Raw genomic sequence first — 25,269 nt, 5'->3', positions numbered from 1 at the left:
TCAGGAAGGCTGGAGGCTTGGCCTGGAGGGTGGCAGGTGCCTTCCCCAAGCCCAGGCAGCCATATTCTCCTGCGGTTCCTGCAGGCTCTCTTCACATGTGCACTTAGCCAGTGACGGATCTCTGCCTGCCTTGGGTACTGCCCTTTGTACCGTTTCTCCATCCAGTAGATCCAAAACCAGGAGAATGATTGAAAAAAGCAAGACGCTGTCCCTTGAGCAACACGGGGATCTTTGTAATCTGACCTCGTTCTTTAGTTTTCCCTTTAGTCTCTGCGGAGCCTGGTCCTGAGGTCAGCCCTTTCCAGACCTCAGGATCAGTGTCACCCAGGGACCTTTTTAGAAGTAGCAATTCATGGGCCCACCTCAGGTGAGATTCTAAATCAGAAGGCCAGAAAGAGGAGAAGAATGAGGACAAAGAGGGAGAACAATGAGAGTAAGTGGCTTGCATTAGTCAGCCAAAGGGGTGCTAATGCAAAATACCAGAAATCGGTTGGTTTTTATAAAGGGTATCTATTTGGGGTAGGAGCTTACAGATGCCAGGCCATAAAGCATAAGTTACTCCCCTCACCAAAGTCTGTTTTCACGTGTTGGAGCAAGACAGCTGCCGACGTCTGCGAGGGTTCAGGCTTCCTGGGTTCCTCTGAGCTCAGCACCTTTGTTCTCTCCACAAGCTCAGCTGTGCACTATGAGGCTCTCTATGCTTTGCCTCTCCCCACAAGGTCAGCTGTAGACTATCAGGTGAATGACTGTCTCTCCCCCTGGGGCTCGAGCTTCAGCATCAAACTCCAACATCAAAACTCCAACATGAGAAACCCTCCGCTCTGTCCTTTGCCATGCCTTTTATCTGTGCCATGCCTTTTCTCAAGGCCCTATTGGCACCAGAGGTTTACCTGATTACTTAAATCAAGTAAACCTCTGAATCCAATATAATGTCATATGTCCAGAGGAAAAGATCAGTTTGCAAACATAATCCAATATTTCTTCTTGGAATTCATCAGTATCAAACTGCTACATGGCTGAAAACTGCTCACTGGCATCTTGCTCCAGGATGCTACACAAACGCAATTTATTTCTTATTACTCGTCGCAGTGAGTTGATAGAATTATCCAGAAACAAGTAGATGCGAGGTGGAAGTCAAGTGCTTAAGGGGAGCTCATTGAAGAGGAGGAAGGAAAAGGGAAGTTACAGCATCAGGATCGGGCGAGAAGAGGGCGCAGCGACCGCCGCCCCTTTCCCTCTCACCGTCCAAAGAAGCGTGGGCTCCTGACGCCTCGCCTGGCTGGACGGTGGGCGCCGTCTTGGCCTCTGGTCACTCCTGACCCCTCGGCCTGGCTGGACGGTGGGCGCTGTCTCCGTCCCTGTGTTCACTCCTGACCCCTCGGCCTGGCTGGACAGTGGGCGCCGTCTCCGTCCCTGTGTTCACTCCTGACCCCTCGGCCTGGCTGGACGGTGGGCGCCTTCTCTGCCACGACGGCTCCACTCAGCTGTCACGTCCTCGTGGCACGAGGAGACGCTCCTCGACAACATTTACTGAGCGCTTGCGGACTCCTGGCACCGCTGCAGGCACTGGGCGGTCAGTGGTGAGCAAACGTGGGGCTCTGTCCCCGTGGAGCTTGTATTTCGGTGGGAGGAGACAGCAACCACTATCCAGATAAATAAAATAGCCACTAATCTCTGCGTGATCTGCAGGAAACAGGCAAGGTGTCGTGATAGAAAGGAGGGCGTGTGCAGAGGAGAGGGTCCCTGGGGGAAGTAGGGCAGCGCCAAGGAGGCAGCGCCAGCAGGCAGGTCTACCTGGCCGGAAGGAGACGCTGGGCTGCCAGCCCTGCTGGGTCTGGTGAGGGCTCAGCCTCGTACGTGTGCTGCCCCTCCTTCCTTCCTGTTGAAAGTGGAGGCACGCCTACTTACCCGATGCATCTCGCAGGGGGTGGTGGGATTAAGCTCAGGAATGGACACGGGGTACTTTCCCAAGTTGTTAAGCATCTGTGGAGTTACAAGGAGAACCCGTGGCAGAGTTCCGAGAACAAGCAGCAACGTGGACTGAAATGAGAGCAAGTAGATATTAAAGGGAGAAATTAGAAGAGGAGGTTGGGTTTGGCCTGGAGGACACCAAGTGAACAGGGGGCTTTCGCTGTCGTGGATTCCATAGAAGCATCTCAACGAGCCCGCCCCGACGCCGCTCCACGCGAGCCCGCAAGGGGCGGCCGTTTCCCGTCACCTCCACCCCGCCTTCCCACCCAGCAAGGCCCACATCACGTCCGCGAGGATCGGGCCTCGCTCCACGGTGCGGACCCGTCTCTCCACGCCCTGTTTTCCTTTAACGCTCCGCATATTTTTCTCAAGTCCACATTTATTGAGAAGTACTGTGCTGGGCACTGGGCCAGGCCCTGGAGTTTAAAGACGAGGCGCCGCGGTCTTTGTCCTCGAGGAGTGAAGCGTAGCGTGTGCTCCCGGAGCTCCCCCCGCGCCGCCCCGAGGTGTAGTTGTTTCGTGTTCTTGTCTCCCCTCCTGGCCACTCAACCCCCTGGACACAGGAAGCCCGACAGCGCGGCTCCCTTTTATGCCCTCTGCTGTGCCTTCCCCTGCGGGGGCTTGTTCGTCGTTGGCTCGGGGGTCCTGAGTGTTTACTCGTCTCGGGGGGTGGGCGTCAGCAGGTTAGAGACCAGCTTTGCTCTGACCCAGTAGAGGACAGTGTACTGGGAAGGGAGCTGTGGGGCAGGGGTTTGCACGTGAGGATTTGCTTCTGGCAGGTCCTGGGTGTAGCCGGGGTCCAAGGCCACGGCTCTCCCTGAAGCCAGGGGCCTCGCGGGCACTTGCGAGGGGAGGTTCACGCCCGGGCTTTATCAGCTTCCGAGCTCTCCGCGGCCCTGGGCGCTCTGCAGGCCCTCTCCGGGCATCCGGGGCGCCCTGTGGACTCGCCCCCGCCCCGCCCGCGGGCTCTGGGTGCCTCCCAGGCTCCGTGAGCCGAAAGGGACGCAGCAGAGCCTGGCTCCCGGGCGTGGGGCTCAGAAGGGCCGGCCTGGGGCCGAGCACCCGGAGCGCAGCCTCCCTGCTCTCCTTGCCCCTTCCTGACTGTCTCAGGCAGCCCTGGGAAGGTCTTTGTCCCCACGGCCGGGCGGGGGGCCAGGAGAGTGGCGCTGCCGGGCTGAGGGAGCGGGACAGTGACACCTCAGGGGAGCCGCGGGAGATGGAAATAAAGCTAAACGGAGCGGGAAATCACTTCACCAGGCTTAGGAAGTTTTACTTGATGTAATGAGATTCGCAATATAAAATGAGTTAATGCGTCTGCCTAAGGGCACAGATAGTCAAAGAAAGAATTTGAAAATACAGATGCAAAGAAACTAGGTCTGAAATAAAACAATGCAGGGCAGTGAAATGCTCCGCCTATAAATATTGGCACAGTGTGTTTCCTTTTGAACAGCATGGTTAAATGTGAGTATCCCTTACTTATCATTAAGAGAAAAAGGGGAAAAAACTACCAAGCATTTTTATTTCTTTTAAAGACTTTTCTATTGTGCTCTAAAGTCCTCCTGCTCATTTTTCTTCTAGAAGAATGATGCTTGTTTTTGCCTACAAAACGCAAATTGAATTCTGCGTTCCTGAAGGACGGGGCGAGCAGCCTCGGCGTCCCTGCCTCTTGCTCTCTGATCTTCCGTGACTCAAACACAGAGCAGAGGGCAGACCTGCTCGCCCGACCACCCATGGGGGACGTCACAGCTTCTCTTCTGGGCGGCGGACCTGGTGGCTCTTGCACACTTTCTCTCTTGGCTCCTGCTTTTCTGTTCTTTCAGAGGGCACTTTCCATCAGGCCACATAGGCTCCTTGTATCTCCAAAAGGGAAGAGTAAATCAAGCCTTGTGAAGGCATTGCCAGGTACTGCCTCGAACCAATGAGCCTGTGGGAGGCAGGAGGGCCTGTGGTGCCAGGTGAGCAGACGCGATCACGAAGGGAGAAGGTGGAGAAGAGCAAAGGCCAGACGCCTCTCCTCCTCCTAGGGTGAGAAGCGTGAGGGACATGCTGGTCCATGGGTAACCTCCTAATTCTAACTAGCACGCCAAAGACTGCCGTGATCTCGGCACAGGAGCCCACCCCATGGCTCCGGCTTCCCGGGAAAGGGACGGGAAAGTACACAAATTCCTGGGCAAAACCCTGCTCTCCCTTTAGGCCCAGAGCGATGGACCCAAGGCCACACCCGTGAAACGGATGCTGCTTCCGGCCGTGCTGCATGCCACAATGTGGCTGCTGAGTTCCGACTCTCTTTAGGAATGGTCTAAGCCCCACTTCCCCGTTGTCAGCTCCCTCACGTCCCCGTCAAGCCTGGTCAGCTCATAAGTGTTTACCTGGCCTTGTTGTAGAGAAATACAGCCCGTCCTCTGAGGCTTCTCTTTCCACTTCTTAGAAATGTGTCCTTCCTCCAGCTGGCTGATCTCTCCAGCTGACAGCTGCTGTTTCCCTCCGGCCCCCACTGCGGCTCAGGATCGACTTGTCCAAGGAGCAGCTTTTATAAGTGATCGAGGAAGAGCCTCGTGATTGGTGCAGGCTGCTCTGGCAACTTAAAACAACTTTGTCCATGGGCACATAAGACATTATGAGGCATTAAGTTTTTTCTCCCTCAAAGCAGAACGACGCCCGGATGCGTGAGGCTCTTTCAGCCTCAGGAAGAGATTCGTGTGAACACTTTCCCTGCTTTGGATTGGGCGTAGCAAGCTGTGGGCTCTGAATTCCCAGAACAATGTTTCAGTGGGAAAATCAAACAGTTCTCTTCTCCTTCCCAGCGTTCCTTTAACTGTGGAGGAGATGGCCACCGCGCGGGACGTGCCACTGCCACACCTCGAGGTTATGCGAATTTCACGCCGCCTGTCCCCTGAAACCCCCGTCTTCTAAAGCGTCCCTCCAAAAGAGATGTGCTCTTTCCTTTTCAGGGCTGTGGGCTTAGCAACGTGAAGCCGGCTCTTTCAGCTTCCACAGCAGGGCGATTCAGGTGGGTTCCCAACTCTGCTTAGAGACATGTGAGAGAGTTAAGAGGAGTCAAAGGGAACGCACAGGCTGCACAGACACGTGTGCACACGGAGGGGCCGCGGGCCCGATGAATCGCGTCTGCCCGTGACCACAGTGGCTCTTGTCACAAAGCAATGAATTTGCCAAGAATAGGAAAAGGGCGGTAGGTGGGGGGAATAATCTCCCTTTCTACTGCCAAAAGTAATAGAAAGCAAAAAGCACCGAAGCCGCTAGATATCATGGAAGGAAAAAGAACGTTGCTCAGTGATTCTGAGAGTTTAAAAATACAATGGGACGCAAGGCAAGGAGATGCGCGCTAGACTGACGCAGAGCACGGCTGCCCTGGACTGAGCGCGGCCGGGTCGGGGTGGTCGGTGCGCCTCCCCTGCCCCCTGCGTTTTCTGACTGTGTTTTCTTTGATGGAGAAAATGATTGACTTGATAAGACAGGCTGGCCGTGAGACCTCACTAGATCCCCCTCCAGCTGCAGGACGCAGCTCCCGGGTGGCCGTCACCTGACCAGTGGCTGGACCAGGCCCGCTGCCCTGAAGTGCCTTCACCTCGAGACCCAGCAGGGGCCTTTCAAACAGGCTGCCCGCGTCCCCGGACGCCCCACGGCCGTGCTGTCGGACTGGCCTCGAGCCCCCTTTGCCATCCGCCTCTTTCTCCCGTGAGGTCGTTCTTTTTCCTAAGAAGAGTCCCTTCCACGCGCGTGCGTTTGGAAATGGAGCCCACCCAGCAGCCCCGGGCCCTGCGCCCCTCAGGGCCCCGCTCGCCTCTGCTCTCGCCGCTCTCCGGTGCGGTCTTACACTCCCATTCCACACAAGCCGCTCGACCCCCGGGGAGAGACAGGCAGGCCGTGCGCCTTCCCCCGGGACTGAGCAAGGACGGGCAGCCCTCGTGGTTCCTGGGGTAGACAAGAGGAGCAGGGGGGGCACGTGGAGGGCTCAGGGCAGCTGTGTACCTCGAAGGCCCGCGCCGCGGGGCTCCGGCCCTGCCCCCTTGCTGCTCTCCCATCCCTCTTGTTCTACCCCCTCGTTGGCCTCGCACAGTCTCCCATGCGGTCCCAGCACATCGCGCGTTGGCATCTCCCCTCCCCCCGTCAGATGCCAGCTGCCGTAGCTGCGCCCCTGCCTGTGGCCGCGACCTCGGCAACACCGGGCCACTCGCCCCTTGAAACGGACTCCTTTCCTTTAGCATCGCTCCGTGGCTCGTCTTTCCTTTACTCCTCTCTTCCTCCCTCCTTAAATCTTGGAATTTCCCAGAATTCCACCACGGTCTCTTTTCTCACTCCCCTCTCTCTGCTCGGACGCTCACATCTGCATTCATTGCTTCAACAAATCCCTCTCTGTGTTTCTGCCCACCCGTTTAGACAGCCCAGCCATCCCCCCGACGTGTAGACGTGAATGTCCAGCTAGCAAGCGGGTACCCCACCTGCACGTCCCCAGACATCCCAGATTCAGCAGGTCCAAGCTGGAGCCACGCTTCGCCTCCCGTCCCGGCTCACGCTCGCGTCTCTCCGGTCTCCGCAGAAGCAAGCGGCTCCCTCTTCTCCCCGTCGCCAACCTGACAACCTGGCTTTGCACCCAACCGCCCCACTTGCCCCCCGCTTCTTCGTCTGGTTTCTGGCCCCCGCCTCTTTGTTCTCGCCCACTGTCCCCGTGGCCACCGCCGCGCCTTAGCTGCGGGCGGGGGCTCAGGGTCCCTCCCGGATGCTGGGACTTCCCGCTGGGCCCGTCTCTGGCCCACCCCCCAGTCGGCGGTGGGGAGCGATTCCTCCAAGACCCCCCGTCATGAGCCCTCTTCCTCAAGCCCCTCGAGGCTTCCTAATCAAGCCCCATCCTACCCCTGGGTTCTGAGCCGGGAGCCCTTCTCCCGCATGCCCCGGAGCCTTCCCTCGTAGCCCCAGACCTCACGCTCAGCCTGGCCCGGGACGGGCGGCCCCCAGGGGTCCTCGTGGTGGCTGCGGTGCTGCCCTGAAACGCCACGAGCCTGGACGGGGCTGTCCTCCCGCGGCGCGTGGATCGGCTGCAGCCGGGACCCAGGCAAGCTCAGGCAAGGTGCTTAAGCTTCATGGCCCCGTTTTTTCCCCTCATCTCTAGAACAATGTTCCTTCGTCTCTCTCGAAGGTCAGGATTTAATAATAATAATTAGGAGATAAATGAGAGCTGGTCGTTCCTGGGCATTTCCGGGTGTCAGGCACTGTGGTAAGCATTCTCCATGTATTAAGTAGTTTAATCCTTGCAGTAACTTTGTGATGTAAGCGGGATTACTGTTTCTGTTTTACAGCTGAGAAAACTGAGGTGCCTTGCCCAATATCACACAGCTAGGAAGCAGGGTAGCTGGCGCTCGGTGGGATAAGGCCTTGAGCGGTCATTCAGTCAGTGCTGTTGGTTTGTTCCTTCTGCTTTCCTGGTGAGTGCTGAACGCTCATCCCCAGCCTGTGAGAGCCAGAAGGCAATCAAATTACTCCTGGCATTTCTTGAGCCTCCGTTATTGTTTGCCACAGGATCTATAGATACTGTCACACCTGAGTCTCGCTCCAGCCACCAAGTGGGAACGTTGTCCCCGTTGTAAGAGCAAGAGCTTGAGGTTCACAGAAGTTCAGTGACTGCCCCAGCCCCCGCCTCGTAGAGGACAGAGGCAGGACCTAAGCCTCTAATATACACACGGAAATGCCAGGTCCCTTAGCCAAAGCCAAAGTATTGCCTCGAAAGACATTAGGAGGCACGAAATGGAGTTTGTCGTCTTGCAGTGGCAGGGAGCAGGGTGGAAGGAGGAGGGTTGAAAAAGGCATCATCATTGTAGGCATCATTCACTACACAAGGAAGGCAAACCATGGCTAGAGTGGCCGACGGGGATGAAATAACCGAGCAGTCAGCACCCCTGGACTTCTGAGATGGAGTGAGCTTTGGGCTGGAACTTGAGAATAGTGGAGAAAATATGCCCATTGAAGGAAAACACAAGTCCCCCTCTGTGTAAGTCAGCCAAAGGGGTGCTGGTGCAAAATACCAGACATTGGTTGGTTTTTATAAAGGGCATTTATTTGGGGTAGGAGCTTCCAGATACCAGGCCATGAGGCATAAGATACTTCCCTCACCAAAGTCTATTTTCACGTGTTGGAGCAAGATGGCTTCCGACGTCTATGAGGGTTCAGGCTTCCTGGGTTCCTATGTTCCTGGGGCTTGCTTCTTCCTGGGCTCAGGGCTCCTCTCTTCCTGGGGCTGGCTCCTCTTTCCTCTGTGAGCTTACTTCCCAGGGCTCCAGCTTAAGGCTTCAGCATCAAACTCCAACATCAAAAACCCTTAATTCTGTCCTTTGCCATGTCTTTTATCTGTGAATCGCCACCCACCAAAGGGTGGGGACTCAATGCCCCACTGGGACTAGAGGTTTACATAATTACTTAATCAAGACAATCCAATATAACCTAATATGCCCAGAGGAAAAGATCAGTTTACAAACATAATCCAATATTTCTTTTTGGAATTTATCAATAATATCAAACTGCTATACCCTCTTTGAGATCAGAAAGTATGTATAGAGACGAGAGAAATGGCAGAAGACAGGGCACGGGTGCGGAAGGTGTTTTATCTCCTGCAAATCTAGCTGATGGCTACAAGCTATTCGTCGTGAGGTGGGTACAGCCAAATGTGTGTCTTGGGATGGGGCTCACGTCACAGAGGCATCGATCCCACTGACATCCTGGATGAAAAGCAATTTGCAGGCGGCCGTTGGTGAGCCGTCTCAGTTCAGATCTGCCCTGTGCTGTGTCTACAAGGCAAGGGAAATAAACAGCAGCAATATTTTTGAGGATTAGGAGCTTCCTGAGGGGACTGCAGTTTTAATATTTGAAGGGACTCAAGAAACACAGTAAACATTTGTCTTGGAGGAATGATGCAAAATGAGCTTCTGTGTGTCTGCTGACCTCTGCCCATTCCTAAAGGGGCGCGCATTTCTTTCTAACCCACAGGCAGTGGTCAATCATTTCCTAGGGCCTGGGTTAGTGAACTCTGCTCTCATTTTTCACTATTTAAGATGATGGATGTCGATCCGTCATCGAATGAATTCCCAGAAAGGAACTGCAACCTGTTCTGTATCAAAGAAAGGTGCCAGCAGGAGGGTGAACACGCCCTGGGAAGTGACTCTCAACTTGTGGAGAAGGTCCTTCTTCCCAGCTCGCGCTTTGACACAGGGAATTATCATTGATTTACAATTTCGACCTGTTAGAAGTTTTCTTTTCCAATATCGGTGTTTTGCTGTTTTGTTTTGGGTTGTTTTTTGGTGGGGGGAGAGGGGGTCTCTTCGAAACCTGTGGTCACACATGAAGAACTAGGGTCTGTCAGATGGAAAATTCATCTCGTTAATACAGTTACTGGACTGCAGCAAGTTAGACCAAAGGGGGGCGTTGTGTGGCTGCAGGACTTGCTTCAAAGAGATGAACTGGAAACAATGTAAGGGCTTTGCTGTTCCCAGTTTAATGTCATGTAAATCTGCAAGTAACGTTATTTCCTATAAGTGCCTGGGAAAGAGTAGGATTTTAATTTCTTAGTTGAAAAAGTCTGCAGGTAGGCTTTCATGGGAAGTGAGGGGACTTTTCTGTCTGCCATTATAAATTCTCATTTTGGGGTAGGAAAGGCTAATTGCCTGGAGTTGGGTTTTTTGGTTTGGTGGGCTTTTTTCCAATTATAACCAGCTATCTCTTAAACTCTTCCTGTTTCATGGTGCTAGTTAAGCGAGTTCTCCTTCGATGTGACTTTGATGTGAAAATAAACCTAGGCCGAAGTGACAGCTAAGGCACCTCTGAAAGAGGATCTAGTGTACAGTTCCTGGTTACTCTGGCTGTGGCCAGAGAAAACACACATCCATGCTCGATATCGGGCCGAGATACAGATGCTATAAGAAAAACACTTCTTCAAAAGTTTCAGAAGAATGGTGACGTGGGGACTAGGAACTTTAAAGGAGCTTCAAAGTACCTGGTGTTCTCAGGTACTTTGCCAAACCACCTTCTAAAGGCTGCTCAGCGCTCCTTCGTGATGGAGTTAAAGATGAGCCCGAAATTGCGGGGGACCCCTTGGAAGAGCCGCTCGGGCAGCCCCGGTCCCCAGGGGATGGCACGCCCGGTCAACGTGCCGCCGTCCTCGGCTGCTAAACAAGAGGCAGCAGGAAGTTGTCTTCCCAGCAAGGCCGTGCGCGGAGGGAGAACGCGGCTCTGGACCTCCCGGTGCGCCCGTGGAGCAGGTGGGGACCTGTGAGGACGCGCCCTCCTGAGCCAGAGGCGCTGCTTTCAGGAAGGCTGCGGGGGAGCTGGGTCAGTGGCCGCACGTGGAAGCCGAAGAGAAACAAGAATGCACGAGCACCTGGAGCCCGCACTCCGCTCTGCGACGGTCATCAGTCCAGGAGAGCGTGCATGTCCTGTAGGAAACCTGTCCTTCGACTGCGGCTTGTTACAGCTTTGTTTCTGGTGGAGATACAGAAACCCAAAGTTTCACAAGCAAAAACAGAAAAGGGGGAAGGGTGGATTTATGGGAAGGTGTCCGGTGCCGCAATTCCACGAGGGCTAACTCAGTCTCCCAGCACGCTGGAGCCAGGACCTGGAAGGTTCCAGAGGCGCCCTCAGCGGGTTCTGTCCCAGCCACCACCTGTCGTGCGTTCCGCTCTGTCCCAGGAGACCTGCTCCCGGGCTCTCACGTGCCTGGCTGAGTACCATGGCCCGCGGGTCCCAGGGCAGGTCCTGCTTGGGTTCTGGGTTGCTGGAGCCATTAGTCGGCTCAAAGCACATGTGGCCGCCCGTCCCGTGTGCGGGGCAGGGGCTGTTCCCCGAGGAGGGGACTTGGCAGGGGCAGACCCCCGCTGGCACGTTTGTGTCAGTCTTGATTGTAGACGCGGCGCGTGCTCACTGCAGAAAGCGAGAACGCAGGCGTCTGAGCAGGGCGAGGTGGGGCCTCTTCCTCCTCCTACCGCGGAGAGCCCCTCCCCGACTCCATGCGCTCGCAGGTGCTCTGACAGCCCTCCACCTTGGGTCTGTCCCGGTTGTGCTCAGGATCTGGGCGTTCTCTCCGTTCTTGACATAGCGATTGAGCGTTTTCGGGGTTCTGGAAACGAGTGATACTGCGGTCAACAAGGAAGGCGTGGCTCAAGCCAAACCCCTCCTTGGAGCTTAAGGCCGGAGACGCCTTAGATTAGAAGCAGACGAATGAATGACAGAATGTGCACGTCGTGAAAGTAGCATAAAGGGGGCAGCGAGTGGTCGAGAGGGAAACCTGTGAAGAGCGTCCCTGAACCGCTGCCCCTGGCAGGCCTGAGCTGGGCACACAAGGGGGAGACGTGAAGGAGGCACTGGGTGGTAAGAACGGAGGAGTTAGCGGGCGGGGAGTATCCCAGGGAGCCCGGCAGCACCTGCTTTTTTTTTTTTATTGAATTTTTTTTGAAGATGCATGGATCACAATGTTACATGCTTTTAAAAGACCTGAAGCCGAAATGACCTTTGGTGTTGCGAGAGTTTTAAAAACCTTGTCGCTGGGTGTGGGTGTGAGAAGATCCCTTTTGTGGCTCTGTGGGAAGCAGGCGGGGGGCGCGGGGGCCAGCCTCAGGGTTCACCCTGCCTTTCAAGCCGGGGACCGGACAGGAACCGAAGAGCTGGCCGTGGAGGGCCGGGCGGGCAGGGGCCTTCACCGCCTGCCGGAGTTGGCCGAGCCGCCAAGGGTGACAGAAGTGCGCCAGGGACCAGGGCAGCTGGACTTCGTGTTGTTTTACAAAACGCTGGCAGATCGTACTTAGCCATGTCAAGTCCCAAAATAACTCCCTGGCACCCCCAGGATGGCGGGAGGGCATCCCTGCCACCTCAGGATTGGCTAGCATCTTGGAAAGAATTCAGTTCTTGGCACCACAAGAAGGAATTGTAACCTCTGCAATGCCCGTCCACTGTGCCCAGCTCCGCGACTGGACAGAGCTGCCAAGAAGCAGCCCTGAGGCTGACAAAGGAGAGCGGCTCCCGGCTGGCGCGGGCACGCAGGGACGCGCCATCAACGCTCACGCGATGCTGCCAGACCACGGGCTGCCCGGCGAGCCAGACCCTCAGCTGGGCAGTGAGCCGTCCCAGGCTCGTGGGAGCGGAGGCCGAGGGTGGTCCTTCAAGGTGACGACCCCCCGGCCCTGAGTCAGAACCCAAGAGCGACACCCAGAGGCGCTCAGCCCTTCACGGAAGGAGGCCACCCCAGGGGAGGGCCTCACAGAGGGGCCGGGCCTTGGGCTGGGCCCGAAGAAGAGATGCTTCCAGCCAGCCAGCCCGAGAAGCCGTTGTGAACGGCGCTTCACGCACTGGACACTGTCGAGCAGGCGTTCAGAGACTTCGAGAGAACTGCCGGCATTTTAGACGTGGCGTTCGCTTTGGATCCTCTTCGATATAGTTTGGGCAAGGAGCAAGTCGTGATTCAAGTGTATCACGCACGAGGCAGCCAGGTTTCCGGGCATTCCTAGCAGATCCTGTTCATTTTCTGCTAAACACGGAGCCCCATCTCGGAAAGGTGGCCCCGCAAGCCCTGGCCTCACCACATCCCAGCAGAAGGCGCAGAGCTTGTGGCGGGCTGGAGCTGGAATTACCCCGCTCACAGTTTGCACGATGGGGAAAATAATCCTCTCAACTCTTAAACTGAAATACCCCGTTGGTAGACTTGTGTTTACACCACACTATCAGAACATCGGAATAGCACGGTGGTCCGGATATTTGGGGGCATCACTGGAAGGGTGCGTCCGAGGCAGGGGGCCCTCTGCTTACAACAACCCCATGCATGCACGGTTCTGCAGAGCGGGCACCACCGTTACCCGCTTTTGCTTTTCCACACACACGCATTTGCTTCTGTCCATTCCACGTTTCTTGAGAACTTGCCTTACGCTTGGCAGTGTTCTAGCTTTTCCTGTGCTTTAATCACTTGGCTTTCGCGACAGCCCTGACGGCAGCTTTCTTAAAGCGTAAATAATTGGAGCTAAAGCAATATCCCTTAAATGAATGAATAAACAAATTCTAATGTGGCAGATGAGGAAACACCTGTTTCATCTTCACTTGCCAAGGTCTAGCACACGGCTGGAACAAAGGAGTCAGGATGATGGCAATGCCGACGGCTTTGGTGCAAGGTCAGGCAGACTTAGACCAAGATCAAAGGTCAAACAGCCTTGATTCAAGGTCCTTAGGGTCAAGGTCAGACACCCTTGGGTCAAGTTCTGCAGCTCTTGCTGGAAAAGGGCCTCCTGCGACAGGCTCTTGCCCTGGGGTGGACGCTTTGGCCGGGGCTGCTGATCTGCGCTAGTCCCAGAGACGCAGCTTCAGCAGCACTGTCGCACAGGGGAGGTAAGGTCCTCGTTCAGGCTGGCCCAGTAAGGAGGAGCAGAGCCGCGTTTGGAACCCAGGTTGGTTAGCCGCGAGCCCCGTGCTCCTTCAGATCCGCAGCTGCCGCTCGCCTCCGTGAAACAGGCTCCATGGCCCAGGCACTGCCACGCGCTTTCTCCCCCTTCCGCTCAATGAACGCTGTGTTGCTGATGATAAATTTGGAACATTCTCCAAGAAGCAATGGAAGTGTCCGAACTGAGAAAACTGCTGTAATGAAATATTCCCTTTCTCTGCTCTGTAACAATGAGATACTCTTTTACAAGTCAGCCATGAAATTTAAGGGGGAGAAAGTATTGAAGAAGTTTTGACTATGGGACCTCTTGGCACTTAGTGTTCCTTAGAAGGAAAAGTATGTGGACTTATTTTCTCTCCCAAGACCATGGATTTGCAGTGCTTTTGCGTCTATATAAAATTTTATCTTGGATTTCATAAAAGATAGTTATTTTGTTGAATAAAGTAGGCACATTTCTCCAAACCTTACGGAACAAAATTATGGGACAAACTTTCCAATAGAACTGCTATTATGTCTTCCTGGCCTCTTAGGAAGGGAGGGAGCAAGTCATAGTTTTTCTTGAAGGAGTAAACTTGGAAGTTACTGAACATTTCCTGGGAGATGTGTCCTGATCCCTCTCCGGCTGCAGGGCTCTCACCCAGGTCGGGCAGCGAGGTACGACGGGCTTAGCCCTGCGCCCGGCTCGGGGTCCCCTCCCAGGAGTCCACACCCCCTAGCTCCCGTTCCTGTGGATGACGGCAGAGCTTTCCTCGTGGGTGCTCAGGGCTTAGAAGAGGCTTATCACTCAAGCAAAACCCTAGTGGAACCATCAAATTGCTTGTGGATCGCGTGTGAAAAGGCCCTTCCGGGCACAGCTCTTCCTGGTGTCCTTAGAGGCTCAGCTTCCCAGGTACTTAAGGAACCACCTGTAACGCGCCAGCACCACAATGAGCACGGGAACAGCCCGGCAGCTCTTAAGACACAGCACCCTGGGGCTTCCTCTCATCTCTGCCAATTCATTTATATTTGCGATTTATGTAAAGTGGAGTCAAACCATGTGAAATGTGCCTGTTAGAATTGATGAAGAAAGGTTCACATACTACTATTTGCTGCTGACCCTAGTTTGCTTCGGGTGCATTTTAGCGCAGAGCCCGTCCTGGGATTTCAGCGCACGTCAGTTCTGATTCGCGTCCCGCGGTTTAGCTTTCCCTCCAGCGACGCACTGGCCCTGAACGTTCCCTTTCGCCCACAGTCGCACCCCGTGGGCGCTGCTTCCAGAGGGGGGGCTTTTGATGTCTCCAGCGAAAGCCTGAGACCCCTCAGGTTTGTCTGGGCCAGGAAAGCCAGGGAGGGCTGCCTGTCGCCCGGGCAGGGGACGCGCTGGCGTTGGCTGCGCCAGCTGCCGGCCTTTTTACCTCCGGTCCGTCGCCTTTGGGTGGTCCTTGCTAGTGTTTTCTCCCCAGCCCCGTTTCTAACCGGGCGTGAAGAGAGGCCCGAGGGGAGCCTGCGGGCGACGGGACCCGACACCCCCTCCCTTGCCCGCGCAGGCCCAGGTGCACCGCCCCAGAGCCCGCGCCTGTGCGAAGGCCCGCGGTCTCCCGGGGCCAGCGTGGCCGTGGACGGAGCCGTAGCGGGGCCCCTGCCCGGTGTCGGGGGCCATGGGGCCGAGGGGCGTTTGTCTGTGAGGGATGGGGCAGGGCAGAGGGCCCCCCGGGGCGGGGCGTTGGCGTTTTCAGATCCTCCAGGAAGCTTGTGGCTCGAGCGCTTCAGAGGGGGCGCAGCTGCTGTCACAGGTGCTGTCCCTGGGGGCTGCAGCCCGGCGCCGCCGTGTCCTGGGTGTCCCTGTCCTCGGCCTCCCCCGCCGGGGGCCAGCAGCCTCTGAAGGCGCTGCCCCCACCCCAGCCCCGGCCCCGGCCCTCCCAGGACCCGCAGCGCTGAAACGGCGTGGGGGTGCCCAGAGGGAAGACGGGACGCGGGAGGGCTCCGTCCTGCGGCTCAGGACAGGACAGTCCGCAGCCCACTCCCTGGAGAGGACCCTTGCTCGGGTGCTGGCGCGAGGGCGCTGCTGAGGCCAGAATCTCAAAATTGAACCGCCAGTTCTGGGGGCTGGTGTAGAGCTCTCTGACTGCCAGGTAACGGGAACTCGCACACTGAGATGTGGGGCTCGCCGCCGCCGCCACCACCCGCCGTCACCACCAGTCGTCGTCACCGGCCATCACCACCCACCATCACCGCCCACTAGCCACCACCCACCGTCACCACCCTCCGTCCTCCCGCTCACGAGGCAGCCTGACGGCGCCTGTGGAGTCCTCGCCTGCCTGGTGGCCGCGTCGCCTCCGCCTTCCGCCGGGGCCTCGCAGCACGTGTCCTGGGCATCCACCACCCCCCTCCCAGCCGTTGGTGTCCCCGCTCCGCGCCCCCCCTGGCCCCCGGGTCCCCAGCGTCCCCCTCCCTGCCTCACGCGCGCGGCCCGTCCTCACCCTCGCGTCCCCCTGCCCGGCCTCTGCGGGTCCCGCGTCCCGGGCGGTGCTGGGGTGTGGGCCGGCGAAGCCAGCCGCGGCTGAGGGGTGAAGGAGGGACTTGGGGGTCGGGGATCGGGCCGGCCGGGGGCATCCCGCTGCCTGCGCGTCCACTGCACAGCCCGAGCCGGATGCTCGCGCTCCTCCTTGTCAGATGAGCCCGCTGTCCCCGCGGCCAGGCGGGTCTCCCCGACGGCTCGGCTGGGCCATCCTCAGCTGCGTCACGGCTTCCTGCCGGGGCGCCGTCGGCGGCGAGGGCCCCTCGTCCCTGAGAAGCCCCCTGAACTTACGCTGTGACTTGTGGAGGAGACCGAACGTTAGCAGGAGGACACGAAGCCCGTTCAGCTGACGAGCCCTTTTATTCCTGCTTTTAAGGGAAGTCGGAGCAGCCTGCTGGGCCCTCGCGGTGCCTGAAGGGAGCCCAGCTTCGGAGAGCCCTCTCCACCCGGCGGTGCCGTCGGCTGCTTTCTGGAAGGTTCTGGCCTCGCGTCCCTCGGAGCATCTCCTCTTACCCTCCCTGCCTTCCCTCCCCCACCCCAGAGTCCCCCAGTTTTCCCAGCCCTGCCCCCGCCCTTCTCAGCCTAGACCCCCTAAACCCCTGCCTGTCCCCGCAGGCTTGATTCTTGACCTGGTAGGGCGGCCTCGGGTTGCCTGAGGAACGGTTTCTCCCCGCAGCGGGGCCAGCAGTGTCCCACCCCTGCCCTGCGACGAGGGGCTGCCAGCGGCTTTATGCCCTAATCCCAAGCCTCGCGTCTAACGGAGGACTTTTAGTCCAGCAAAGGGAATCCTTCAGAGCGAAGGATGAGCTGGGAAAAGCATTCAGATCGCCTCTTCAGGTAGCGGGGGGCCGCCTGCACCTGCACTCAGCGGCCCCGAGAGGCGAGTCGTGGAGGGCAGGAGCTGCACCTCGGTGCTCCCGGAGAAGCCCCGGGCGGGTGGCAGTCCCGGCGGCCCCTCTCCCCACGGCACGGTCTTCCTCAGCTCTGCGGAGGGCGCCCGTTCCCCGTCCTAGCCCCCGCCGCCAGCTGTGCCCTCTGGGCCCTCACCCCGGGCACACGGTGGCCCTCGCGGCCGTCCACCTGCTCTTTCCAGGGCCCAGGCAAGAGCATGCCCTCAGAGCTTGCCCACTGACAGAGGACGGGACTGGGGTGCAGAGAAGTGGAAGGACAGCGAGCGAATGCCAAGCTCAAGGTGGGGTCCCGGGGCCCTCGACCCCCAGTCATGGCGCCGACAGAGCCCGGGTACCACGGCAAGAGCGCTGCTTCGATGTCCAGCTCCGCCACTTCCTGTGTGCATGAGCCAGAAAGGTCAAAAATCTCTGAACCCATTTCCTCCCCTGCAAGATGGGGCGTGTCTACCCCACGGAGGGTCTGGAGATGCTTTAGAGTCGTGAGAATTAAACAGATAACCCAGGGAGCTGAGCGCTGCCCGGCACGCAAGTCCGGGAGGCGACGTGTTGCTGTCGCTACAGCTCTCTCCCGTTCCGTGGCGCCACTGCATCCTGGGGCGCGAAGGAAGCCCTGGTGCTGCTTCCCTGGGAGGAGCAGCGGGCGCACCTGGCAGGACAGGGGTTTCCAGAAGCAGTGGAGAAATAAAGCAGCGGCCGCGGTTGTGAGCCGCACGGCTCTGCTGCGTGTATCGGGGCGGCCCGTCGGGAGGCGGCAGGTGACCCCCGGCCTTCCCGTCCTGCGAGCTCAGACGGTGCGACCGTGTGTCTGAGGAAGTGGCGGCGACTCCGTGTTCTGTATCGAGTCCATCACCTGCGAACAGATGAGGCTCAGAATCGGTGAAACGTGCCACGGCCGCAGAGCGCACAGTTAGAGCACGTCACCGGGGCAAGGTCGGCCCGCCCCGCCGCGCACCCCTGCCAGTCGCTCAACGCGGGGACTCGGAGCCCCCAAAAGCCCGGCTGTTATGTTAGCCAAAGGCGGGTATAGAAAGATGCAGGGTGTGTCCAGGCTGGGGGTCGTCGGCCGCGCTCCTCTCGCTTCCTCCTTTCTCCTTCTGCAGGTGGCTGCTTCGTGGCTCGGGTCAACCAATGGGTGACCATCCAGAGCTCACACCTGTTGTCATCGCCACGCAAGCCCTCAAAGGGCCTCTGGGCTCGCTTTCTCCAAATCCCGAATTCCCAGGGAGAGACAGGTTGGCTCTGCCTGGTCAGGGTGCCTTCTGTGCCGGGCAGCAGTGGCCTGGGGGTCAAGCCGGGTGCACCGCCGGCATGTCCGCGGTAGCCCTGACCTCCCAGGAGTGGCCAGAACAGCCAGCGGAGCAGGTGCCGGTGAGAGGGTTGGCGAGAAGCGCGTTGCTCGCAGGCACCTGCGCCGTCTCCGGGCCACTCGCGGAGCTCGTCCTTGACTCTGGGACGCAGCAGTCCCCGCGCCCCCTGCCCCCCCACCTCGTTCCAGCACAGTGGCGTGGCGATGCCTTCGCAGCCACACGGCCCAGGACTGCCTCATATGCGCTAAGCCGCCCTGGGCGAGCTGTGCGGCCTGACGGTTTCCTTATCTATAAAGTGAGGGATGACTCGTGCCTCGTGGGGTTGTTGAGCCGCTTAAGGAAACTGGAGAAACTGTCTTTAAAGCCTTGGCACGTAGCAGGTGATGGTTTCCTTTTCTTCCTTAGATAACCTAGAAAGCTTTGGGTGGCTAAGGGAGGGGTGGTGAGTGGAAAGAGAGGAAAGGAGAAGTGGTAGAGTTTTATGTCTGGGAAATATCTTTCTGCACCAAGTATTTTACAATTATTCTAAGCAAATGTCAGATACTGGTGGGTCAGCTCACTGGGAAAGCCACGTTTTGACAGCTGTCGTCTTTAGAAGCATGTCAACAAAAACCCTTTGAGAAGATCAATGATGTATATCTATGTTTCTTATTAATTTATCGGCCCTCAACCTTCTCTCTGTAATTTTTAAAACGTGTACGTTGTGCTCTAACCCCTGGGTTAATGATGAGGCACCTTGGCATTTTGTTGCCGTGCTGCTGTTTGGAGAGGCCCCCAGCTTTGAGAACGGGGGGCCCGCACATTTTAAATGAGCTTTAATTTCTGAGCTCTTACTATAGCGAGCCTTGTGCTCAACTTGTTCAAGCCTGATCTCAGTTCTTCCAATGAGTTAAGTGCTGTTGTCCCAGTTCCTGGATGAGAAAATCGAGGCTAAGATAAGTGGCCAAGGTAACATGGCTCGCAGTGACCGGACTGGAATTTGGGCTCAGTTTAGTGGGCTCCCCAGAAGTGCACTCTTACCCACGGCACAGCACCGCCTCCCTGCCTCTTGGTTTACAGAATTTAGAGACAGGCAACTTCAGAAATGAGCTCCCAGGAAAATCCGTGCTTGGAGTGCTCCTCTTCACAGGGTCGTGGCCGAGCATCCACACAGGGCCTGAGGGCAGGGTAGTGGATGGTGGGAGAAGGGCAGGTGCACAATGGAGAGGCTCTCCTTGTGCCCAGAAACGCTTCTGTTACTCACCTAGAGGATCCGAGTGATGAAGGGGTGGAATCTGTGAAAAAAGAAAATAGAGATTTCGTCTCTGCTTAGGCTTATCGGTGTTTCCCACCTGGGTGAATTGTGCACACACCATTTGGGTACGACTGCAGGGGTGTGTGCATGCAGGGGTGTGGGTACATGCGGGGGGGGGTGCATGCAGAGGTATGTGTATATGAATGGATGTGTGCATGCATAGCTGTGTGTGCGCGTGGGTGTGTGTACATGCAGGGGTGTATGTGCATACAGGGGTGTGTGCATGCCTAGGTATGTGTGCCTGCAGGGGGATGTGTGCATGCAGGTGGGTGTGTGCATGCAGGGGTGTGCGTACATGCATAGGTGTGTGTGCATGCATAGGTGTGTGCATACAGGGGTGTGTGTACGTGCAGGGGTATTTGTATGCGTGGGTGTGTGCATGCCTAGGTGTGTGTGCATGCATGGGTGGGTGTGCTTGCAGGGAGATGTGTGCATGCATGGGTGTGTGTGCTTGCAGGGAGATGTGTGCATGCAGGTGTGTGTGCATGCATGGGTGTGTGTCCTTGCAGGGAGATGTGTACATGCAGGGGTGTGTGCATGCATGGGTGTGTGTGCTTGCAGGGATGTGTGCATGCAGGTGTGTGTGCATGCATGGGTGTGTGTGCTTGCAGGGAGATGTGTACATGCAGGGGTGTGTGCATGCATGGGTGTGTGTGCTTGCAGGGATGTGTGCATGCAGGTGTGTGTGCATGCATGGGTGTGTGTGCTGGCAGGGGGATGTGTGCATGCAGGGGGATGTGTGCGTTCAGGGTGTGTGTGTGTATGTGGGATGTTTTGGCCTGGCCAGGAAAGGACAGGGCTCTGGTGATCAGCCTCAGGCCCTGGCAGTAGCTCCCGATGGTCCCTGTGAAGGACTCTTCCTCCGCTGACCCCCACACCAGACACGGGAACCCCCGTGACCTCTCCCCACTGAAGGACTGTTCCTCCAGAAGCATTTCATTTTGTGCAGTTTGTGGTACTGTGAGTTTCACTATCTCCCAGGCCGGGCCCCGTCTGTCCCTTTGGCCGCTTGCCTGCATCCTGTTTGTCCTGGAGAAGCGTGTCCAGGTGAGCGTGCTGTGATCGGAAGCGCAGGTGCTCACTCCTCCTCCTCTCTGCCTTCCAGCTCCAGGGCTCCTTGAGGAGGAAGCAGGGTGCCAGCCTGTCTCCCGCCGCCAGCAAGAGGCCCAACGGCTTTGCGGAGAGCCCGTTCCTGGACGTCAAGCGGCTCCGTGGCGGGGAGAACCTTCCCGTGGGCCACGGCGGGCTCCACGTCAGCAACGGGCACGGCCAGGTGCTGCCGGGGGCCCTGCCCCTGAGCCAGGCGCCCCTGAGGAGCGCCGGCGCCCTGCCGCCCAGCGCGCACGCCGCCGGCCACGGCCTGTTCGACATGGGGTTGAAGGAGGTGAAGAAGGAGCCGGGGGAGACCCGGCCGTGCAGTAAGCACACGGACGGCCCGAGGACCCCGGAGGGCGTCGCCTCCGGCAGGTTCGGAGAGGCCCCCGGGGAGCAGCTGATGGACCCCGAGCTGCAGGAGCTGTTCAACGAGCTGACCAACATCTCCGTGCCCCCCATGAGCGACCTGGAGCTGGAGAACATGATCAACGCCACCATAAAGCAGGACGACCCGTTCGGCCTCGACCTGGGCCAGCAAAGCCAGAGGAGCGCGCCCCGGCCCTCCCTGCCCGGGGAGAAGATGGTGATCAAGAGCGAGTTCTCGCCCGGCCTGGCCCAGGGCCCCGCGGGCTCCCCGCAGCTGAGGCCCCCGTCGGCCGGCCCCACGTTCGCCATGGCCAGCTCCGCCCTGTCCACGTCCTCCCCGATCCCCGCGGGCTCGCAAAGCCAGGCTCAGCCTCCGGCGGTCCCCGCCGCTAGCCGGGCCCTGGGCAGCTGGCAGGAGGTGTCCCACGCCCAGCAGCTCAAGCAGATCGCCGCCAACCGCCAGCAGCACGCCCGCGTGCACCAGCCCGGCCCCTGGCCGGCCTTGCCCTCTGCGGCCGGGCCGTCCCCGGGCCCTTTCGGGCAGGAGAAGATGCCCAGCCCTTCCTTCGGTCAGCAGCCGTTCAGCCCCCAGAGCGCCTCCCTGCCTGGGGTGACCGGTGGCAGCACCCAGCCCAAGGTCCTGGCTAACTACATGTACAAGTCCGGCCCGGCCGCCCAGGGCGGGCACGCGGACGTGCTCATGCAGCAGCAGCCTCAGGACCTCAGCCGGAGTTTCATCAGCAGCCCACACTTGGAGCCCCGGCACGGCAGCACCAAGCCTCTGTTCCACTTCAGCTCCGACCCCGCCACCCAGCAGGTGCCTTCGCTCGTGCCTGCGCAGGGCAAGCCTTCTCTCCTCCACTACGCCCAGCAGCCGCCGCCGCCGCAGAGCTCGCTTTCCACGCAGCAGCCGCCGCAGCCGGCCCCGCAGCCGCCGCGCCCGGCGGCCCAGCCCACCCCGCCGCTGTCGAGCCAGGCCCTGCTGAGGTCACCCTTGCCGCTTCAGCAGAAGCTCCTGCTCCAGAAAATGCAGAGCCAGCCCCTGGCAGGACTGGGGTACCAGGTCTCCCAGCAGCACAGACAGGTAAGCCTCCGGCCGTCCCCGGCTCGGCGCTCTCAGCGGCCCTTTCTCCTCCTCCTTTCGGCTGGGTGAGCGTGGCGTGCGAGTCGAATGGGCTCGAGCCCAAAGGCAGATGTGGTACTGGTGGACGCGCACAAAGGCTTCGCGAGGTCTGGCTCACGGGGAGCGTCAACGAAAGGGGCTCCTGGTCTCTGGGGCATCGCTGCCCCTGGGACCCGTAACAAGCGCGGATTCTCGTGTAGTGAGAAGTGGCATTATAACCGATGGCTTCCGTGCCGTAGCCTGTTCCTCATGGGACTTTGATGTATCCGAGGTTCATTCATCCAGCCGCTAAATCAGGCTTGTCCGTTTGCACTTCCCGGGTAGGGAGCGTGTGGCAGGTGTGGGGATTTTCTGCACTGGAACAGCAGAGGTGGTGTTGCGAGGCACTGCCAGCTGCAGGTGCAGGCGTCCAGCTCGTCACTGGGGGCCTCGCCCTGGCCACGTGCGGGCGCATGTGGGCTGCGCGTTAGCCCTAAGGAAGACGCGCTCCTCGTCTGCATCTGTAGCGTGGAGAGGGCGCAGGCTTTTAAAGCGATGGTCTTGGTGCTGGGTGGAAAGCAACGGTCTGAGAGTACGGAGGGTGAGTGTCTTCCTTGACAAGAGCGACTCAGAGAAGGCTCCTGACTAAGGTAAGCCGTAGCTAGGTGTTAAAGGATTGAATGGTCACGACTGCAAACAGAAAAAACTATCTGCAGGTACCTTGTAGCTGTAGGATGGCAGAAAACAAAGGTTTTCTTCTGCCCCAAACATGAACAGTGTGAAGACGTAGGCTCTGTGCGCCCGGGGCATGTGCCGGTGAGAACGTCCTCATTCCAGGGAGCCAAGAAGGCAGGAAGTTTGGGTGTTGCTTTGTGCCTCTGATTGGAAAGGTCTGCCCTATGCCCAAGTGTAAAGACAGCTACTTGTCATAAAGACAGTGTGAAGCACAGAGCCTAATTCCAGCGACATCCCAGAGAGAGCACCCAGCAAGCTGCCCTGCTCCCAGGATGCGAACCGAGAGGAAACTAGACTCCGGGAGAACCAAGCAAAGCTTCCGCTCTTACCCGCTTAGGAAGTGAAGTCTGTCTTAAACAGTAGGTTATGGAGAATGGACTTGGAGTAGAGTCACATGTGTGTTCTCCAAAGTTCCTTTTTTAACACTCGGGTAATTTGGAGATCACTCAAAACCAACAGTATTGTGTAACTACTTTCTAGTGTCACGTGTGGGCGTTTTGACTTGGATGACTCTCGGCTTAAATCCCCTTCTTGACCGCTGCTAGCTGTGCAGTCTCAGGCAGGTCGCAGAGGGTCCCTACGCTTCAGTTTCCTCACCTATAAAGGGGTGATGACAATATCATCACTGGGGTTATTTTGAGAATGAAACGAGATCACGCTCAGCCCAGAGTCTAGAATGGAGCTGTTCTACATTCTATTAGGATTTTCATGGAGAGAGCTGTAAATGATATCAAAATATTATTTTTAACAAGTGCTGCTGGCTGTTATGTAGGCTAGGCATTGGAATGGATCCTAAAATCTACATAAACAGCATTGCATTAAAGAGACCCATCCTGAATTTACCCCACTGCCTAGCAGAATGGTAAGTGGGTAGTGATTTAACCCTCCTGTGCCCATGCTTCTGACCATAGAAATGGAAATAATAAATCAAGGATAAAATTCACATTACTTTAGTATCTGATGTGCAACTAGTCCAGCTTCTGACCCCTTTTCTTGCGGTATCTCCTGTCATCCATACAAGGGAAATGTAACTATTCCCCATTACAGGAGAGGGAGTTGAGGTACAAGTAGAGAACATAACGTGCCCAAGGTCACAAAGACAGCAAGCGGCACGGCCTGGGATGGAAGCGTGACGGTCCACTTCACAGCCTGGGCTCTCAGCCACTAAACCAGAGCTCCCGGGCGGAGCTGGCAAGTGAAGGCCCACCTGGAGGACTGTGGCTTCTCAGGGAAAGAGTTCTTCCAATACTGAGCATATTTACAGGATATTGGCAGCTTAGGTCCTTGGGGATAGAGGAAGGCTGAAATCTCTGACCTCCAGAGCACGTGAAGAAAGGATCTGAAAGGTAGCCGTGTGGCTGCTGACCTTCCTGAGAGGAAACCCTGCAGGGCTTGGCAAAACCAGCAGTTTCCATCAGGAGATGACCCTCGGTGCCCTTCGGCCCTTCTTTGGGCGCTGCCCTGCCGCCTCCCAGCCCTCTGTCCGAGTGCCTGGTGGCACGGCCGCTGTCCGTGCTGGGTGCCGCGCTCCTGCTCTTACTTCCCACCCAGGCTTCCAGGACCCAAGCACAGCAGTGGATGTGGATGGCCAAATCCGCGGCCTCCAACCCGTCCGCAGCAGGCTTGCTTTTCCTAGCGGACATGGGCCAAGACGACTTTCTTCTCTCCGGGTGGTGGACATGGGGCAGCGTGTCAGGCTGGAGGCCTGCCCACCCAGGCAGGTTTAGAGCCTTAGCCCAATGTTGGCGACTGGCCAGTCGTCCCTTTGGGTCCTTCCAGCTCAGTGATCTGTGAGGTACGACTCTAAAGTCCTGTGTCTGAACTTTTCAGCTAATGTACCAGAACTCTGTAGTCTGGATACTGATCCTAACAACAGAGCCATTGCTCAATACACTTTGGGAAGTTTTCTTTGGAGTTGTCTTCATAGCCCATGGGGCATTCAGCAGATTATTAGCATGGTAATAACATTCATCTTTTTAGGCAATTTTTGAGAACAGTCAAGCTGGGTGATGCTCCTTTGGGTCAACAACAAGGCATGCTGATGATGTGATAAAGTTGCTTTTCACGTGTGTTTGTGACATTTCTCTGAAGGCAATGAAGAAGATAATTTTGAGAATCAACTTTCATTTGGATGGGTATATATCTAAGCTTTTCCTAAATCATACAGTCTCATCAAGTATATTGCCAAGTATTTTCAATGTAGAGAAAGTAGCTTTAACTCCACCACCCGTAGCAGACGGTACAAATGTGTGTTCTCATGCAAGAATGACTGAAACACGTGTTCTCATGTTAGAACGGCTAAAACGTGTGTTCTCATGCAAGAACGGCTGAAACACATGTTCTCATGGTAGAACGGCTAAAACGTGTGTTCTCATGCAAGAACGGCTGAAACACATGTTCTCATGGTAGAACGGCTGAAACACATGTTCTCATGTTAGAACGGCTATAACGTGTGTTCTCATGTTAGAACGGCTAAAATGTGTTTTCTCATGTTAAAACGGCTAAAAAACGTGTTCTCATGTTAGAATGACTAAAACGTGTGTTCTCATGTAGGAGTGGCTAAAATGTG

At 57.2% G+C, this 25,269-nt stretch overlaps 1 protein-coding gene across 1 annotated transcript in view; it reads left to right on the top strand.

The window, feature by feature from the left end:
- The window catches only part of MAML2 (mastermind like transcriptional coactivator 2), a 309,818-nt gene that overhangs the window by 187,521 nt on the left and 97,028 nt on the right, over positions 1-25,269 (top strand). Inside the window, exon 2 of the mRNA XM_058289121.2 lies at positions 20,508-21,947. Within this exon, the coding sequence (XP_058145104.1) occupies positions 20,508-21,947 (1,440 nt within the window). The remainder of the gene's footprint in view (positions 1-20,507; positions 21,948-25,269) is intronic.

Source organism: Dasypus novemcinctus, chromosome 27, assembly GCF_030445035.2.
Source record: "Dasypus novemcinctus isolate mDasNov1 chromosome 27, mDasNov1.1.hap2, whole genome shotgun sequence".
Classification (NCBI taxonomy): domain Eukaryota; kingdom Metazoa; phylum Chordata; class Mammalia; order Cingulata; family Dasypodidae; genus Dasypus; species Dasypus novemcinctus.
This window is presented reverse-complemented; position numbering and strand designations above follow the sequence as displayed.